The sequence below is a fragment of the Anolis carolinensis genome, chromosome 2, assembly GCF_035594765.1.
Source record: "Anolis carolinensis isolate JA03-04 chromosome 2, rAnoCar3.1.pri, whole genome shotgun sequence".
Taxonomy (NCBI): Eukaryota; Metazoa; Chordata; class Lepidosauria; order Squamata; family Dactyloidae; genus Anolis; species Anolis carolinensis.
The window spans coordinates 301,269,825-301,290,227 of record NC_085842.1 but is presented as its reverse complement, the minus strand read 5'-3'; the positions used below and the strand labels follow the sequence as shown (position 1 = coordinate 301,290,227).

General features: G+C 41.0%; 2 protein-coding genes across 2 annotated transcripts in view; both read right to left on the bottom strand.

Annotated features, from left to right (window-relative positions):
• plcxd3 (phosphatidylinositol specific phospholipase C X domain containing 3) overlaps positions 1–18,964 on the bottom strand; it is an 86,843-nt gene extending 67,879 nt beyond the window's left edge. The window contains exon 1 of the mRNA XM_003216230.4: positions 18,831–18,964. Within this exon, the coding sequence (XP_003216278.1) occupies positions 18,831–18,933 (103 nt within the window). The 5' untranslated portion in view covers positions 18,934–18,964. The remainder of the gene's footprint in view (positions 1–18,830) is intronic.
• LOC100566857 (complement component C6) overlaps positions 1–18,965 on the bottom strand; it is a 147,809-nt gene extending 128,844 nt beyond the window's left edge. The window contains exon 1 of the mRNA XM_062972450.1: positions 18,831–18,965. The gene's annotated coding sequence lies outside the window, so the exon portion shown is untranslated. The remainder of the gene's footprint in view (positions 1–18,830) is intronic.
• Between the last annotated feature and the right edge of the window lie 1,438 nt (positions 18,966–20,403).

Genomic DNA, 20,403 nt, shown 5'->3' with positions numbered 1-20,403 from the left:
TACACACTGTATCCTTGGTGCAGAATCTTAGCCTGTTTGTTTGTCCTAGTGCTAAATATTACTCGGGTCCTATTGTGAGGGCCTCGAGTATTGGGAGTAATGCTTAGGAAGTTACAGAACGAAACAAGAAATCTCTAGTTGGTATGTATACATCACAATTGCTATTTCTGGAATCTTTGAAGTTTTACAATGAGTGACAGCTAGCATGGAGAGTAAGCATGGTGTCAGTGTGTCAGTGCTGGCCTAGGGCCCCTTCTACACTGCCCTATATCCCAGGATTTGATCCCAAGTTATCTGCTTTGAAGTGCCATCTAATCTGGGATAAGCAGATAATCTGGGATCAGATCCAGGGATATTAGAACAGTTTAGAAGGGGCCTAGGACTCTGGGTTATAAAAACCTGCTCAATCATGGACATCCTTGTGGGAAAGTCAATCTTCAAGGTTCAGAAGAAGTCAGTGACAAAGTACTTGTGCACAAATCCTTACAAAACATGTCTATAAAATGTGTTGTCAAAGGCTTTCATGGTTGGAATCACAGGGTTGTTGTGTGTTTTTTTGGGCTGTATGGCCATGTTCCAGAAGTATTCTCTCTTGACATTTCATCCACATCTATGGGAGGCATCCTCAGAGGAGGTACAGTAGAGTCTCACTTATCCAACACTCACTTATCCAATGTTCTGGATTATCCAATGCATTTTTGTAGTCAATGTTTTCAATAGATCATGATATTTTGGTGCTGAATTCATAAATACAGTAATTACCACATAGCATTACTGCGTATTGAACTACTTTTTCTGCCAAATTTGTTGTCTAACATGATGTTTTGGTGCTTCATTTGTAAAATCATAACCTAATTTGATGTTTAATAGGCTTTTCCTTAATGTCTCCTTATTATCCAACATTTTCGCTTATCCAACATTCTGCCGGCCCGTTTATGTTGGATAAGTGAGACTCTACTGTATATGGGAAAACTACGAAAGGAAGGTTTATAAAAATCTTCCTTTCTTAGTTTTCCCATATACCTCACAACCTCCTATAGATGTGGGCAAAACGTCAAGAGAGAATACTTCTAGAACATGGCCATACAGCCCGAAAAACACACAATATCTCTATAAAATGTTTCCCCAAGGATGCCATAAGTCAGAAACTAACTGACTTTGTAGTTTGGTGAGGTACCAACAGACTTTGACAGAGATGGCTAAAGACCTTGTAAAATGGTGGTAGCCTCTCCTTCAATGGAGACTTTTAAACAGAAGCCAAATGGTCATCGCGCAGGGGTTTTCTAGCAGTGGATTGGTGCCTCCCAAACGACAGTTTCCATTATTCCATAGCATTTAGCCATGGCACTTAAAGTGGTATCAAAACGCACAAATTCTACCATGTTGATGTACCAGAAGAGATCTACAGATCTCTCAGCTTGCTCAAAATATTGCATGTACTTTCTTGGTTCTCATAACGCATTTGTAAGAGTAATGTTCAGATTGACCTCAGGCTTTGGATGCCATCCCATTATTTCCTGGAGATGTAAGAGGGGTTAATCAGAACACACAGGTCCTTTCGAAATGTAATTATGTAGGCACAACCAGAAAGGAACACTTGCTTCCCTTTGTTGAAATCTGTATCACGTAAAACCTGGACTTAGGGTCAGTGGAGGGTAATGGGTAATGGAACATTACATTGATATTTCAATTAAGAAAGATAAAGATGTCTGCTAGGTTTGTGTCTCTCTTGAGAAATATCTATTTTATATCCCCTCAAACTGAGGACAGAATCTCCTGAGAAATCAGTATACAGTATTTCTGAGATTTGTTTCAGAGCAAGAAAAATCACATAAAATCATGGAGAAGTAAATTTTTACATTTGAAAAATGCTAACAAAACACTTTGGCCATAGAAGAAATGTGTGCATTCCAAAATGCATGTACAATGTATACATCTTGGGAGGATGCACAAAAGACGCATTTTTATGAGAAACTGGGAATTTTTAGATACCATACTGAAATGTAATCAGGATATCGGTGGGATGCTAGGAAATACAAGACTGAGATTCTCCAGAAGTTGGAAAGTATGTTGCAAAAGGTTACTCACTGGGATTATGTTTTTAAAGTACAGTAGAGTCTCACTTATCCAAGCTAAACAGGCCATCAGAAGCTTGGATAAGCGAATATCTTGGATAATAAGGAGGGATTAAGGAAAAGCCTATTAAACATCAAATTAGGTTATGATTTTACAAATTAAGCACCAAAACATCATGTTATACAACAAATTTGACAGAAAAAGTAGTTCAATATGCAGTAATGTTATGTTGTAATTACTGTATTTACAAATTTAGCACCAAAGTATCATGATACATTGAAAACATTGACTACAAAAATGGCTTGGATAATCCATAGGCTTGGATAAGCGAGGCTTGGATAAGCGAGACTCTACTGTACTGTAGTTTGTTACTCCTTACTCATTGCTTATGTATTCTGAGTTTTGCTGCTTTGTAACAACTAATGGATTGCTTTTGAAATACTGTTTTAGATCAGGGGTCCCCAAACTTTTTATATAGGGGGCCAGTTCATGGACCCGCAGGCCGTTGGAGGGCCAGACAATAGTTTTACAAAAACTGTGAACAAATTCTTATGCACATTGCACATACCTTATTTTGAAGTAAACAAACAAAACGGGAACAAATACAGCCTGAATGTTAATAATCATCATCATCATCATCATATCATCACCATTATCATAATAAAAATAATAAAGAAGGTTGGAAGAGACCCCTTGGGCCATTTAATCCAACGCCTTTCTGCCTTTGTGCTCCAAAAGCACAAGCAAAGCACCCCTGACAGATGGCCTCCCAGCTTCAATATTGTTAATAATAATAATAATAATAATAATAATAATAATAATAATAATAATATTACACAGTCCTAAACGCTTGGGAAGTGTTCGGCTTGTGATTTTGTGATATGAAATCCAGCATATCTATCTTTTTTGCTGTGTTATACTGTGTCTTTATGTCAATAATAATAATAATAATAATAATAAAGAGGGTTGGAAGCAACCCCTTAGCCCATTTAGTCCAACTCCCTTCTGCCTTTGTGCACAAAAAGCACTAGCAAAGCACCCCTTAATAATTAATTATTAAATAAATAATAATTAAAGTGCTGTTATAAACAAGCAAAGCTTTGGAAGGTACACACGCGCCTTCCTCAACAGAAGAGGAGGGAGCCGCCACCGTGGGGGCCAGATAAATGGCTTCGATGGGCCGCATGTGGCCCCCGGGCCTTAGTTTGGGGACCCCTGTTTTAGATCATTGCAAGTACAACAAATTGCCAACCTCATCCAATGTTGTTGTTCTTGTGATGATGGTGTTACTTTCCCACTCAAAATATTTACATTCTAATGAAATTATTAATTAATTAATTAATTAATTAATTTCCAACATTTATATCCCGCCCTTCTCACCCAAAGGGACTAATTGTTACATGACAGCTTTAACAACAACAACAACAAACTTTATTTTTGTACCCTGCCTCCATATCCCTGAAGGGACTCGGGGCAGCTAACATGGGGCGAAGTCCAAGCAATTACAACAAAACCCAATAAAATAGGTACATGACACACATTATCAATGGTAGAGATGCAATAAAGTAAAAAAAGACAATATACACAGTAACATGGTAAAACAGTAAAATAGTAAAAATAACATAATAAAACATAGTATAAAAACAAAACAGGAATTAAAACAAGAGCGAACTGGGCCGATGTGCGAGGAGTGAAAATTATAAACTCAATGGGTGAAGTAGATAGATGAAGTGCTGCATTTAGTGAAAGGCATGGGGTGGGATAAACAATGAAGTTATTTTCAACTGAAGGGGCGGAATAAATTGTATCCAAAAAAGTAATTGAGAGGAGGGCCTCCCCCGAAGATTGAAGAGATCATGCAGGTTCATAGGGGGAAATACGATCACGAAGGCAGGCAGGGTCCAAACCATTCAGAGCTTTGTAGGTGATAACCTGCACCTTGAATTGGGACTGGAAAATGAATGGCAGCCAATGGAGTTCCTTAAACGGGGGGTCAACCATTCCCTGTAATTCGCTCCGGTTAGTAGTCTGGCTGACGATTGCTGGACCAATTGAAGTTTCCGGGCCGTCTTCAAGGGTAGCCCCATGTAGAGTGCATTGCAATAGTCCAATCTAGAGGTAACTAAGGCATGGACCAGACTTAGTTACTTCTAGATCAGACTTCACGAGGTAAGGTTGCAGCTGGCGCACAAGTTCTAGTTGTGCAAAGGCCCTCCCGGCCACCGCCGACACATGTGCATCAAGACTCAACGCTGAATCCAGGAGGACCCTCAGCATTGACTTCTATGCTAGCAAGAGTGGCTTCACTTAGGGTTATTCTATCATTATTTTCCCCAAAAAACTACTTCCTCGAAGTAATTTGTAATGCGTAATGTATTATGTTGAGCCCTCCAGGAGAGGCTGCATAGGGGGAAAGATTCCTAGGCATAACATTTTAATCAAATTCATTAATAATCAAACCAACAAAAGCAAACCTGCAAATGTGGAGGGATGACTATTCTTCCAAATTGTGAGACACATCTTTAATTTCAACCAGTCACTGAATATACATTTATTGACATGAGAAGATGAATTCAAATGAACTTTTTCCCCAATGATGAAAGTAGAGTTGTCTCATCTGCTCCATTTTATTTTATTTTGTTTTGTTTTATGAGCAATAACTGCATGATGAGCTCTGCTTGCAATCCAGTGATGCAAAGAAAATGTTGGTAACACTACGCTCAGCTTCGCTTTAGCAAACACAAAAAGGAACACATAAATAGCAGTTCAGGAAAATGGGAAATCTTTTTAATAATCTGTTCAGTACATTGATTTGAATTGAATTTCTCACCACTAAGCCTTTGGATAAAATGATATCTGATAATTTTATGCCAAATTGAAAACATACATAGTAGTATGTATATATGTACTGTATATAGAAAACCAAATACTAAATAATTTCATATTGTTTAATGATACAATTGATAGTGTGATCACTGACAACTATTTAGCACCCCGTTAATTTTTCATTTAATGTTTATTATGTATAAACCACCTTCATGTATAGATTTCAAAGTCCTGTACCTCATTAGACTGACTATAGAAAACAAGACATTAGAAAATATTACATTTCTTCAATTCTAAGACACCTTCAATGGTAAGATGTACACTAGTTTCAGTTCCACCAACAGTATGTGTGTGTGTGTGTGTGTGTGTGTATATATATATGTGTATGTATGTATATGTATGTATATCGGCATTCCCCAAGTTACTAACAAGTTCTAGAGGTTTGTTTGTTCTTAAATTAAATTTGTATGTAAGTCAGAACAGGTACATTTTTAAGTGTAACTCCAGCCATATAGAGATAGATAGATAGATAGATAGATAGATAGATAGAGATAGTTTTGGATAATATGGGTAAGGGTTAACACCTGTGTGGTTTGTTTTGCTCTCTGTGCCCTTGTTCAGAAGATTTCATCTCTTTTTCTGTCCCTGTGATAACTGGATTTTGAAAAAATTGGTTTGTTGTGGAAACTAGAATTGGTAAGAAGAAAGCATCAGTGGAGACACCTTTTCTCCATGATAACTCTTTCAGGAAAAAAATTCCCTTCTGATGGATACATTTCTCTCACTTCATGTTGTTTCACACCTGTTTCTAACTACGAGTCATTTGTAAGTCAGATATTTGTAACTCGAGCACTATCTATATATGTGTGTGTGTATATGTTTTACTATTATTGAAAATGTAGCAATTCATATTACTACTCATCTTTGATTCTAAGACACCCCCCCCATAAACATCTCCAAAATTAGGGTATTTCAGCGTCATAGGTGTGTGTGTATGTATGATATTGATATTGATATATATATATATATATATATATATATCCATTACGTTGAAACACCTTAATTTTAGAGATGTTTATGGGGGAGGGGTGCATCTTAGAATCAAAGATGTATAGTAATATAAATTGCTACATTATCAATTAATAGTAAAATGCAGGGTAAACTCAACTACACTGGAAAGAGTTGGAAAAAAGAAGTATGTCTTCATAGTTTCATACCTAGGAGATATGAGCATTGAGAAATGGCAGCTATCCATAACTTTTATAAACAATACATTTGATATCTCAAAACCAATGCATGTCTTTCAGCTTTTCTCCAGTTCACCTCTCTTCCCTTTTAGTAAATTGAGTGCAAAATACTTTTACCCTTTGAACATAGTTTGCAGCAATTGAAGTAAGCCATAGAGGACAGAGAAAAGTGGGCAGAGGAGAGAGAAACTGCTACAGGATTTGAAAAGTATAGGCCTGTCATTGCCTCTGTACTGTTTTAAAATCCAATGTATTGCATTTGTATTGGTTTTCATCCCTGTTTTTGATTTCTAATTACCTTCAACTTATTCATAGGTCACATCCAAATCCATTATTTTGGCTCCAACACTTGTCCTCAACTTATACATGCGACTGACTAATATGTAAGTATGTACAGTTTTTGCCCGACTACTAAATGCTAAAACATCCTGTTTCCAGACCCTAGAATTGGCTGTGTCCTTGGCATGTAACTGATCCTTCTAACTGGGTTAACCTTTCATATGAGTATCATCATCCCCCCTCTTCTCAGATCTAGGAGACAGGGTTATTGTTTACATGACGGGTGTCAGGCTGACTTTTGACTCATTAACTTTTAATAGCAAAGTCTCTGGAAGGGGATTATCAAATTATTTTTATTGTAAAAACCCTTTGAGACAGCAAAACTACTCTAAATTTTCTCAGCACTTAAAATCGGCATCTGTGGAGTAGATAATGAAGGTACTGGACATTTCTGAAATGGAACGATTAATGGCTAATGCATTGAGGAGGAGGAGAGGGTGTGGAGGCATTTGAGGTGAATTTGGTGAGAAATGGATTCAAGTTTGCTTCATCTTGAGATAATTATTCTGACACCACTATAAGCAAATAACATGGGTTGGGGTAAAGTCTGAATTTTAAAACAACGTGACAGAATGGCTGGAATGACATGAGAATTGAGGACAATTGTACCGTTTCTGTTATGATCAGCTTCACAATCCCTGAGGAGGTGCTGGAAATGGGCTGAGCAGAACAGACATTGGACACCAGTTCCATGTTTTAGTTCTTCTCTCATGATTCAATATTCAGCTTGCCCTGTCTCCCCACCATCCAGTCTCTTGGTGCTTCTGCTGAATGCCAGTTGAGTCCATGATAAAACACCAACCACCCATCACTTGGTTATGATCAAGCTTGTACTAGGGTTCTTCAAAATGTTTCCACAATTTTTAAAACTTTATTTATTAAGGATTTCAAAAACAAATGACATCACTTTCCTACATAGTCAACTTCCTTTACAATGTACTTTCCAAGCATTATACTAACTTTTAATGCCAACAGCAAAAAAAAATAATAAAGGTTGAGCACATAGCCACTGATGTGCTGAAGCAAATCAGTTCCAGGGTTCTTTCTTCATTCCTTGTGGTCATAACTATAGCTGGATGTTCAGAGCGCTCTGCATCTGTCACTCTAGTATGGCCATTTTCGAACATTTCAATCCACTTATAAATGACTCTACAAGAGAGAACTTTATCCCTGTATTGAGCACACATGTGGAGATGAGTTTGTACTTCTAGCACACCTTGTTCCCATAAAAATCTTATGATAGAATGTTGTTCCTCTTTGATGTTTTCACATAGTGTAGCAAATCTCATACTAAATATCAAGGTCAGTCGGCTTGCCAGAGAGACTAGTCACATGACACTCTCAGACACAAGCAATTATTACTCCTCCTCCCACCACTGTTTCCAACAAAAATATAAAAGTGTGGAAACTATTTGAAGACCGTGCTACTCTTGGATAAGCGAGATGGGATGGGCTTGTTCCAGCTTTGTCTACTTGGGTACTCAGAACAGCACCAACTTAGACGCAAGAGCTGGGGAGGAGAAACTGCCTCCATTCATAAGGATCTCATCTTTCTCGCAAAGAAGCCCCTTTCCCTGGCATTGGCCTTTTACTTTGCATGAGGTTGTAGTGACTTGACTACATGGACTGATTCAAGTGGGCAAGACATTTGAATCAATCCACCCAAGACATATAAATATGACCACAACCTTTCTCGGCTAATGAGATGGAGCTCCTGGTGGAGTAGCAGGTTAAAGCCTTATGACTTAAAGGTTGGGCTGCTAATCTGCAAGCTGCCACGTTTAAATCCTACCCAGGGAGAGCGCGGATGAGCTCCCTCTATCAGCTCAAGCTCCATGCGGAGACATGAGAGAAGCCTCCCACAAGGATGGTAAAAACATCAAAACATCCAGGCATCCCCTGGGCAATGTCCTTGCAGACGGCCAATTCTCTCACTCCAGAAGCAATTTGCAGTTTCTCAAGTCGCTCCTGACACGAAAAAAAAAGCTAACGAGATGAGTAGAGGTGGAGCAATTAGTGGGACAAGTGGGTGATAAATCACTGATAACAGAGTCATCCAGACCAACTCTCTTACTATACAGGAATCAGAGTGCTCCTGACAGATGGCTATCCAACTACTGTTTTAAAAACATCAAAAAGAGACTCAACCACACTCCAAGGAGCATACTTCACAATCAAACAGCTTATAGTCAGAAAGTTCTTCCTAATGTCTACATGGAATCCTGTAGTTTGAATTCCTTGCTTCATGTCCTAGACTCAGAAGCAGCAGAAAACTGCAGAAGTACTCCCCTCTCTCCAACCAGTGCAAGGACATAGGAGAAGACCTTCCATGTGGTGGCTTCCTGGTATTTGCATGTGCTCGCTTAGAGATCTGATAAACTATAATGCTATGTCCTCTTCATTTCATCACCAAGTTAAAGCACAGCCTTGGGACTCTAACTGAATTTTTCCCAAATTAACAATATACTCTTTGCGTATTTTACCGTTCTTCTACTGTTTCAAATTTGACAGTATTTTAAACAATTTCAATTGACTTTATATGCAAACTGTCCTTTACAGGATATAAATCTTATAATAAATAAATGTTTATTCATGTCTCCTTTCAACCATGAAGTTTACCTCAGGTCAAGCACATTCTCACTGCATAACCAGCAAACAACCAAACAAATGAAAAGATCTTTCTCCATGAATTTTTCAAAGGCCAAACACATCTCTTTTTTCTTTTTTTTCCTTATAATTCTGGCACATCAGAAATCAGAATTCATTTTTCTTATGGAAATTTTACGTAGATTAGATTTGTAACAAGGGATGGATCTACACTGTAGCATTAATGCACCTTGACATGATTTTAACTGCCATTGCTCTAAACTGTGGAATCTTGGGAGTTGTAGTTTTGTAAAGCACCAGAAATCATGGGCAGAGAAAGCTAAAGATCTTGTAAAATTATAGTTTCCAGGATTCTATAGCATTAAACTATGGTGCCAAACTACATTAATTCTGCAGTGTAGATACAGTCTCAGTTTGGCTAATTATGAGTTTCAGTAGCTTCAATAATTTCAGCAACTTGAAACCTGATACTAACCTATATACATCTTTCTGAGTCCAAGCATACAGAAACAAGCAAAATACACAGCCAGAGTGATTAACTCGGACTAACTGAATGTTATAACCCCTAGAACATCTACAATAGTGGATTAGTCAGCCTAAATCCATCAGGAAATTGGAAATACCCATCCTATGAATATTAATCTCCTTGTAACAACAGATGCAGATAACATTCTGAGTTCTGACACTCAGTCCTTCCTATTTGAACATTGAGGCTGACATTCTTCTTGATGGAAAGAAAACCACATTTAAATTCTGCTGCTGGCGTAGCGAGAACAATACTTCCACTGAGATGATATGAACAAGTTATAAAACAATTCAGCCGTGGTGGAGCTATTTATTTCCTGAAATGGGCTTGCAAGTAACAGTCGAAGGCACTATTTCCACTCTTGGAAATTTACAACAAAATGTTTGTGAATTTGATAGGATGGGTCACATTCCAAGTGATAACAACTTTGGACAGTAAGGGTGACAATTTTTCTCAGCTGGATTCAGAAAACTTATGTTAAAGAGCCCAAATCCGAGTGGGCAGAAAGTAAATTACAAGATGGTCCATGGGGCAGCAAAAACAACCCAAGTTTACTATCCAAGGTGCTGAATCTATTTTGTGTTTAGCACCATCAATAACTGCTTTTATAATGAGCTTCCTTATAGGGAAAAAAACAATCCACCTTTTCATATCCACAGTGCTGAATCTATTTTTTGAGAAAGGTTCAGCACCATCAGTAGCTGCATTCAAGCATCAACTAAAGACAGATTTGGATTCAGCTACTCTTCCAAATGGGGGCCCTGGTGGCATAGTGTGTCAAAAAGGTCCCAGGTTCAAATCCCGGGAGCGGAATGAGTGCCTGCTGTTAGCCCCAGCTCCTGCCAACCTAGCAGTTCGCAAACATGCAAATGTGAGTAGATCAATAGGTACCGCTCCGGCAGGAAGGTAATGGCACTCCATGCAGTCATGCCGGCCACATGACCTTGGAGGTGTCTACAGACAACGGCAGCTCTTCGGCTTAGAAATGGAGATGAGCACCAACCCCCAGAGTCAGACATGAAACTGGGGAAACCTTTACTTTTACTCTTCCAAAAGGGAAGACACTGAAGGTCAACCATTCCATTTGGCAGAGTGAGGCAATTGCTGGAGTGTGTGCAAGGAGCAACAGGATCCCGACAATCCCTCTCTGTTGGAAGACAAAACTACAATTTTCCAGGCCATACTGCATCCCAAAGCAGTGACAGCTGGTGGCTTTCATGTAGATGGCATTGTTGGTGAACTTGTTTGAGGGACAGGGTTCAGTATCTTAGATAGTACTTTCAATTTGGACAAAACTCGTGCCAATCCAGCAGTGATACCAACTGACACCACTCCCCAGCTTAGAAAATAGTGTCCAACTACTCAGTGAATAAATAAGAGTCAACAGCCAATCAAGTCAATGTTGGTAAATAGATGGAGGGACATTGATCTTCATCTCAGGAAACAAAATATCCAGGGTTGTCCTTGGCTTTTATGCACTTCTTTGGATGAGCATAAAACACTACCCCAGGTTTTCATATTTCCAATTTGCATGTATGGTTGCAAAAACTGGACAGTGAAGAAAGCTGACAGGAAGAAAATCAAGTCATTTGAAATGTGATGCTAGAGGCAAGCTACCATGGGCTGCTAAAACGATCAAGCAATGACTCTTGGAGCAAATCAACCTGAACTCTCACTAGAAAAAAGTAACTAAATCAAGGCTGTTATACTTTATTTATTTATTTATTTATTTATTTATTTACAGTATTTATATTCCGCCCTTCTCACCCCGAAGGGGACTCAGGGCGGATCACATTATAACACACATAGGGCAAACATTCAATGCCCATAAACACATCAAACAGAGACAGAGAGAGACACGCAGAGGCAAGTTAACCTTCTTCTTAGGGGATGTTCGATTCTGGCCACAGGGGGGAGCAGCTGCTTCATCATCCACACTGACGGCACTTCCTCATTCCAGGTCGTAAATTAGTTAATCTTGCCTCCCCACTTTTTATAAGTGGTACCTTATCTCCTACTTGATAGATGCAACTATCTTTTGGGTTGCTAGGTCAGCAACGAGCAGGGGCTATTTTTTATTTTTAATTGACGGGTGCTCACCCCGCCACGGGCTGGCCTCGAACTCATGACCTCATGGTCAGAGTGATTTAAGGCAGCTGCTCAACAGCTGCGCCACAGCCCGGCCCCACTTTGGACATATCGCGAGAAGACACGACTTGCTATGCTTAGTAAAGTGCGTATCAGTAGGAACAGAGGGGGAGCAGACCACAGTCAAGGAAACCACAGTGCTGAGTGTGCAACACCTCAGCAGGGCAGTTGGTAACTAGAGATCTCATTTGTAGGTTCTTGATAACTCAAGTTGACTTGATGGGAATTTCAAAAAATGTTACTTCAGAACTGTTGGGACCCCCAACAAACTGGTATCAATGGTTGATCTCTGAGGGGTTAGCAGTAGACTGGCAACATTTTTTATTCTAATAATAATAATCATCATCATCATCTATTTTCATACCCTAAATTAAAATGCGGAAACAAGGAAAGCTCAAAATAAACAGGACTGACTTTATGTGCTCAAAACACATTCCAGTTCTCTGGATTCTTTCATTCTGTGACATTTGCAGGAGACTCTGGTTGAAGAATCACTAGGTTCTAGTAAAACAAACACACAATTTAGCCTTAAGCTTGAGGAAACAGGAATGTGGGATCTCAGACAGGAGTATGGTATCTCCTGTGGTCTGGGATCATATACAATAAAACCCCATAACCACATAACCCATTTCCATGGTTTCAGGGAATATAGTCTCTATGAATTTGCTAGGTCCCCTAAGCAAGTCAACAATATTTTTTTTTCCTGGGAGCTACCATACAGTCATACTGGAGGACCAACTCCAGACAAACCCTATGCCATGCTGGGAGTAATTTAATGGTATTTAGTCATACCTTAATTTCAGGGAAATAGAGTTTTGCTAGCAAAGTACCCACCCTCTCATGGATATGGGAGTCTTACTCCCATGGGATAACGTCCTAAACAAATGCTCCAACTGCATAGCATACTCCTTTACATGTCTTCTCAGAAATTGGTCCCAGGGAGTTCAATAAGGTTTTCTCTCAAATAAGTGAGCAGAGGGTTGACAAACAGTCAAGTAATGGAACTGAAATGATTAACTGAGGCAACACCAATAAGTTTAGCCAATTACCCTATATGTTCTGTATGTATTTTGTTATTTGGTCTAACACTAAGCTGTATCTATATGTTGTTCAATTCTAATTAAGTCCTCAATGGAGTTTACTCTGAACTTGTACTAGCCTGGTGAGTGGGACTTTAACACCTATTTTTCCCAGGCAGAAATGGTCACCAACCTGGAGAAAGTAGGTATATATAGCAGCTGCTGCCATTGTTTAACTAACTTTTATGCACTATAACCCACCTCCCCCATTTCTGATGTATTTTTTAAGAATGTAATTACTTAAGGATCCTCACACATAGAAAATACAACAGCAGAAACATATCATATTCTATATTCTCTTCAAACAAAGTGAGTTGGAGGGCATCATTGAGAATGCAAGGTCAGTTCAGATAAGGGCTTATGAATGGAGCTCTAATGGCAAGCTTCAGAATAAATGGGAAAGGACTCTTGGGTCAACCTTTTATGGCCCTTGGTTGCCCCCTTCTCATAGACACCTTTACAAGGCTGAAGACTGCAATATAGAAAGGGTTGTTTCTCATCTCCAGTTGTGACAAAGGGAATCAAAATTGAAACAAAAAATTGTTTTGATCCTCTCACCCTCCTCCAACTCTCCATCCCTAAATCCCAGGGAAATTTGCAACATGTCACTTTTGATTGTTGGTATGATGGTATGATCCAGAAAGTGGGGCTCCTACCCCATGTCCAATGAACCACTCTGGAAATGAAAAAATACATAGAAGGGGACATCTTCAGAAGGTGCCATGACTAGCATTTGATGGAATCCAAACATACTTTCCACAAGCTGTGCTCACTGGAAGATTCTGGGACTTGTCATCCAAAATAGCAACTCTCTGCCGAAGTTCTGCCTTAGAGGTTCCATGGCTCTGCATTAACCCTGAAAAGTCAGAGGCAGCCTAAAAATGTATCCTCATATCTTCCTTCAAAGATCCCTCATGGAACCCATAGCTTGGGCAAGGAAAGTGTGTCACCCTCCCAATGTGGTCAAACCTCAGTTCCTACCAGCCATCATCAACAATAGTAAAAATAAACAGTTCAAATTCACCCGAGAGGGGACACAAATTGTCAATTCCTGGTCCCTGGATCTACTAGAGTTCCTCAGCCCTAGAGGAAAGGAGACCATGGGACTCTCCCCTACACACACAGACAGCTCTGTCAACACTCTCCAGTCTCTGCTACTTGAGGTGTCTGCCTTATTGTAAGTGTAGGATTGATCCTTTTCAGACCTTACTATTCAACATGCCAAGTCTAAAGTGGGAGAGTTGGGACTATTGCATACTGAGGACAGAACCCAAATGTGTGTTGATCAGCTGTGCACTGACCTCCACGCATTAAAAAAAAAATCATGCACAGGCATCTTCCAAGAACTTAGAGGGCCATTATACTCGGACAAAGGATTGCCTAAGTAAGTAAGCACAGCCTCATATTCTAATCACACTGCTAATATATTCTCTTTAGCAAGTATGGGTGTCTCAGGATTGTCGGTTATATGGTACATCCCCTAGACTCCTCTCCTCCTTGGACAAAAATCAAGAAAAAAGAACCAACTCTAATAAAACAAGGTGAACTTTCCATTGAAATAGGGTGTCCATACCATAAACTCTTTGTCTTATGAAACCAAAACTGAACATCATGCTTAAGGAAGGAGCTACAAGACACACATATATGAAAAGAATTTATCCCTTGCCATCCCCCCCACGTTGCTTCCCCCCACAGCCAATTCTTTAGGCTGAACCCAAGAGAAGGACTAGGCAAGCATAGCAAAGTGTGCTAAAAGCAAGCCATCTCACTCTCCCTAAAACACAAAAGAGTCAAAGAGCAATCCACTGGGTGTATTCATTTATTTATTTTCACACATTTTTCCAAACACTCCCAAGTCATTTCTACATCAGGAACCCAGTGAACTGAAAAGCACTTACTCTTGAGGACAGACTACGCATTTACTCAGCAGGGAACTTTCCTTGGGAGCATAACCAGCTAGCCATCTAATGGGCAAGTCCAAGCATTGATCCATTTCATCCAGTTATATGTAACTAAGTCACTCTGGGGGTACAGACTGCAAGATTTCCCAATTCTACTTGGGAACAGCGGTAGAAACAATGTGGGACCTTTTCCATGCAAAACACGTTCTATTACCAAACTATGAAAAGTCTCAGGTCTCTTCAGCAGGAGGATTAAATGCCATCCCCCTGAAAATAACCACTGGCTGTTATTCTATGTGCAGTGCACATTGTTCCGTAAACTTGGCCTTCGACACTATACTATCGACTTTGGTCTTTAAATTACTCAGTATCCAACCACAGGCATGACAACCGCCTTAAGCTACTCAGTGCTTAAGATAATTGAAAAACAAGAGTTGATAGGGTGAAGGAAGAGAAAAAGAGGGAGAAATAATTTTCTGTTTTTGTTTTTATATTTAACTAGACAGATAAATACATCTTCAATCAGCAAGTTCTTCACTTTCTGTGCTGGTGCAATTAACCTATTTGCATGAATTAGATGTCAATTAGCATATATTAGGTTTCAATTAGCAGAGAATCTATTCCTTTGTGCTCTAAAATACAAAAGATTTTTTTCCTCCTGTTTTCTTCCTCCTCCTTCCTTGTATAACATTATTCCAAGCAAATATCTCCCTCCCTAGCAAAATCAGGTAATTACGGGAGAGGAACATGTGAATTTTTTTTCATCTGATTTTACCTTTGTTCTGCCTGCTGCTGAAACCCTACATGAAACACTAGTCCTTCAGAGACAGAAAAATATTAAAATTGTCTTTAGGTTCTACGATAATTTCATGTTGCCTCTTCCTATCACTTGTACATTTTGAATAACCTTGACCATGCATTTGGATATTGTTATGTTTTCATTCAACGATACACACACACACACCTTTCATTCCAGAAAACATTGCATATTTTAAGGTCATGTTCTTTGTTTCAGGTCATCTAAAGCACAATCATGCCCTTTAGTCCATGCACACATGCACCAGCTGTTTTGCGGACACTCTAATTTTCTCGGTTCTTAAAAAAAGTATCACGTATTTGGCATTTTGATCTAACAACATGAGAGCCAGTATAGTGGGAAGCTAGGATTCTGGGAGACTTGGGGCTCAAATCCTTGCTTGGCCATGGAAACCCACTAAGTGACCTTGGGCAAGTCATGCCCTCTCAGCCTCACAGCAAGGCATTTGGACAAACCTTGCCAAGAAAACCCAAAGCTATGTCAACCTCAAGGTCTCCATAATTCAAAATGAGTTGAAACACACATCCCACACACACAAGCATACTAGACATATTTCCCCTATAAATAGGGATTTGAATGTTTCTTGCTTCCATTCAAAATCTGCATCATTCCTTTGCTTTCTCTCCTGTGACAAGTTACCATCTCCAATCTGGTTCCCTCCAAGCATGACTAACATAACTCTTGTCTCTTGCTATCTAGGAGTGGCTCTCTAAAGGTAGCAGATGTTGAAATCAAGTATATCTGAAGGGTGCCAATTTGAACAAAAGTAGGTAACCCGGGTATTCACATAAATAACATGAGCAATGTAAACCTTTTATTGAAAAATAGCATTGAACATTGTCAAAAATAGTGGAACAGGCTTTGAAAAAAATCTCCCTTCTTGGGATGAATTATTTGTAATCAGTTTGCTAAGGCCTTGAAAAAATCTTCCTTCTTGGGATGAATTATTTGTAATCTGTCAGAAGGCTACTACACTTACTAAGCCATAGGACTCTATAATACAAGTACTACAAGAAAGTCTGTGCTACTGCTTCTACCCTATTGTCCAAGGACATGAGAGGTCTATCATCCTTATCCCCTTTATGACCATGAGAGGTAAATAAAGGCTGAAATGATGGCTTGTTTAAGACTGGCTGCTGAATTGCCTAGATCAGAGAAATATTTTGGGCTCCCAAATCTTCCCCACTTCAGTTCCATGCTCCAGCCCCCCTCTGTTCCTTCACATCACATTGGTATTTAAATCATATATTAAAAGCTTTCCATTGCCACAGACTTTGGATAAAAACAATGTTACTATCTGTGAAGGATGACAATCTCCCCTACCACACATTGGAAAACAACTCCCATCATTATTTACCAGGATGGTGGGAAATATAGTGCTGCCCTTCTGGCAGGCACTAGGTTATGCAAGACTGAAACAAGGCTGTCAACTGTGCATTAGCAAGAATGTGGGTCCCAAGAGATGCTCCCTACCTAATCCATTTTGGTATTTTAACCTAGGGAATCGGCTCTTTGGTCTGAATTCTTTATTTTCTGCCTTTTGTTCATGAAACATGAACTTCAAGATCTGGCTCGCACGTAGGCACATCAATCACTGCCACCATTGCTACAACAAGCAAACAGACAAACAAGTGTGAGGATATTCCAACTAATGGAGGATTTGCCTTTGGCTCATTTCACCCTGAAATGCCTTCTGAGCTTTCTCATTGAGGCAGCTTCCATGCTCAGGGTCAAAGTGAGGATTTGAACACAGCCTCATTTGTGTAAAAAGAGCAGGGAGGTAAAATGCCTACATGCATTCAATTTTAGATTTTTTGAAAGGGAGAACCGGGCGGAGGTAATGAAGTCTTAGGCTTAGACCTCAAGCTACAAGGACAAACCTTGAGCCTAGAGTAAGCTCTGTGTGTGCAACATTTATTGGAGGGATCATTGTGTGCACACTTTATGGTGTCTTTGAGCTACTCTCTGGTGGAGATCTAAGCAGATCCAGTAGAAAGTGGTAAGTTTGGTGAGTGGAAAGGAAGAAGCAAGGAGATGGCTCCATCAGGGACTGAACTTTCCTCCCTCTTGTTCATTGCAGGGGAGCTCAATGGCAAAGACTGGGGGAGAATACCAAGAACCAATGAATGGTTGGGAGTTAGAAAGGGATCATCCTAAACTACAGAACCTACAGCTAAAAAAGCCAATGGGATTTTGGTCTGCATAAATAGGAGTATAGTGTCCAAATCCAGGGAAGTCATGCTACCCCTCTATTCTGCCTTGGTCAGACCACACCTGGAATACAGAGTGTCCAATTCTGGGCACCATAATTGAAGGGAGATGTTGACAAGCTGTAAGGTGTCCAGAGGATGGCAACTTAAATGATCAAGGGTCCAGAGAACAAGCCCCATGAGGAGTGGTTTAAAGAGCTGGTCATATTTAGCCTGCAGAAGAGAAAGTTGCAAGAGGACATGATGGCCATGTATAAATATGTGAGGGGAAGTGATAGGGAGGAGGGAGCAAGCTTGTTTTCTGCTGCCCTGGAGATTAGGACACGGAACAACGGCTTCAAGCTACAGGAAAGGAGATTCCATCTGAACATTAGGAAGAACTTCCTTACTGTGAGAGCTGTTCAGCAGTGGAACTCTCTGCTCCGGAGTGTGGTGGAGGTTCCTTCTTTGGAGGCTTTGAAGCAGAGGCTGGATGGCCACCTGTCAGGGGTGCTTTGAATGCAATTTTCCTGCTTCTTGGCAGGGGGTTGGACTGGATGGCCCATGAGGTCTCTTCCAACTCTAGGATTCTATGATTCTATGACCTCTTGGCCACAGATGGAAGATACAGACAAGGGTCGAGAGCCCAATGGAGCAGACTCACTGGATCACAGATTTATCTACACGTTGACTATTCAGAACTTGATTCCAGGAATGAATTTCAGTGAGGGCTCATCAGTAGGGTTAAGGCCAGTATAATGGGGGCTGTGGGGGTGGGGGAAGAGACCTGTCCGTCTTCCAAATCCTCTACTACATGCTAAAACCTAAGGAAAGCCATCCCCGGCTAGCTCTCTGAGAAGCTTCGCATCCAATGTCACCTTTCTAGGAATGCAAAGAAGGGCCAAGAGGAGAAAGGGGCAAGGGGACTCTCTTGCTTTTGGAACTCACTCTCCTGCAAACCATTTGAAAAGGGAGGGGATAAAATCAAGAAACCCAAAGCCCCCCGCCCGACCCCCTCCCGACCCCTTGGCTCTGGAGGCTTCTTCCTCCACCTCCTCCTCCTCCGCCGCCTTACCTGGGATGGCCAGGTTGGAGAGGGGCACGTTCTGGATGCTGAGGGGCAGAGTGGCCATCCAGTCGGCCAGCTTGAGCTCGAGCTTGCCTTGCGACGAAGCCATGCTTGCTTCTGGGCGAGCGCGGAGGAGGGAAAGAGCCGCCTGGCCGCTTGCTCGCTCGCTCGCTCGCTCACCCGTTTCGCGCGTCTCCTCCTCCTTCCTCCTCCTTCCCTCCTTCTTCCCTCCTTCTTCTCTCCTCCTCCTCCTCCTTGAAGCCCAGCAGCCACGCTGCGCCACACCCACCGCAGCCGATGGCGCAGGCAGCCTGATGGGGATGATGGACCTTCCAACTGCGCCCCAGGGCTTTCCCTTCGCAGCCCTTTCCCTCCTTTTCTAAGCAACAGCTCTCCTCCCTCCCTCCCTCTCCCTTTGTTTCTCTTTCTTGTGGCACGTGACGCTGAACACATTGAATGTTCTTAGGAGCACATTTTTGTACTTATTTCATGTTCCCACCATGGAAGCATGCCAGCTATGGGGGGCAAGGGCTGGAACTTCTAGTTTCCCCCAATGCCCTTTCTTAGAAGCATAGACTCCTACAGTTGGAAGAGACCTCGTGGGCCATCCAGTCTAACAAGGAGCCTCCGATGGCTTAGGGGATAAAAGCCTCGTGACTTGAAGGTTGGGTTGCTGACCTGAAGGCTGCCAGGTTCGAATCCCACCCGAGGAGAGCACGGATGAGCTCCCTCTATCAGCTCCAGCTCCATGCGGGGACATGAGAGAAGCCTCCCACAAGGATGGTAAAACATCAAAACATCCGGGTGTCCCTTGGGCAACGTCCTTGCAGACGGCCAATTCTCTCACTCCAGAAGCAACTCCGGTTGCTCCTGACACACACACAAAAAATCCAGTCTAACCCCATTCTGCCAAGAAGCAGGAAAATCGCATTCAAAGCACCCCGACAGGTGGACATCCATTCTCTGCTTCAAAGCCTCCAAAGAAGGAGCTTCCACCACACTCCCCGGCAGAGAGTTCCACTGCTGAATGGCTCTCTCACACAATGAGGAAGTTCTTCCTAATGTTTAGGTGGAATCTTCTTTCCTGTAGTTTGAAGCCGTTGTTCCGCATCCAAGTCTCCAGTCTAGAAGAAAACAAAGTTGCTCCCACCTCCCTATGACTTGCCCTCACATCTTGATACATGGCCCTCATCATGTCTCTTCTCAGCCTTCCCTTCTGCAGGCAAAACATGTCCAGTTCTTTAAGCCACTCCTCATAGGGCTTGTTTTCCAGACCCTTGATCATTTTAGTTGCCCTTCTCTGGACACATTCCAGCTTGTCAACAACTCCCTTCAGTTGTGGTGCCCAGAACTGGTACTTATGTATTAAATGAGCTTTTATGGATTGATGTATTGTTCTGCATAATGTTGTTTTATTGTATTTTTACTTTTTGTAATGTTTTAATTGTTGTACTTTGGTTATTGTTTTCAGGCCTTTGTCCCGTGTTAGCCGCCCTGAGTCCCAGCTGGGAGATGGTGGTGGGATAGAAAAATAAAATTACTTACTTACTTTACTTACAGTATTCCAGGTGTGGTCTGA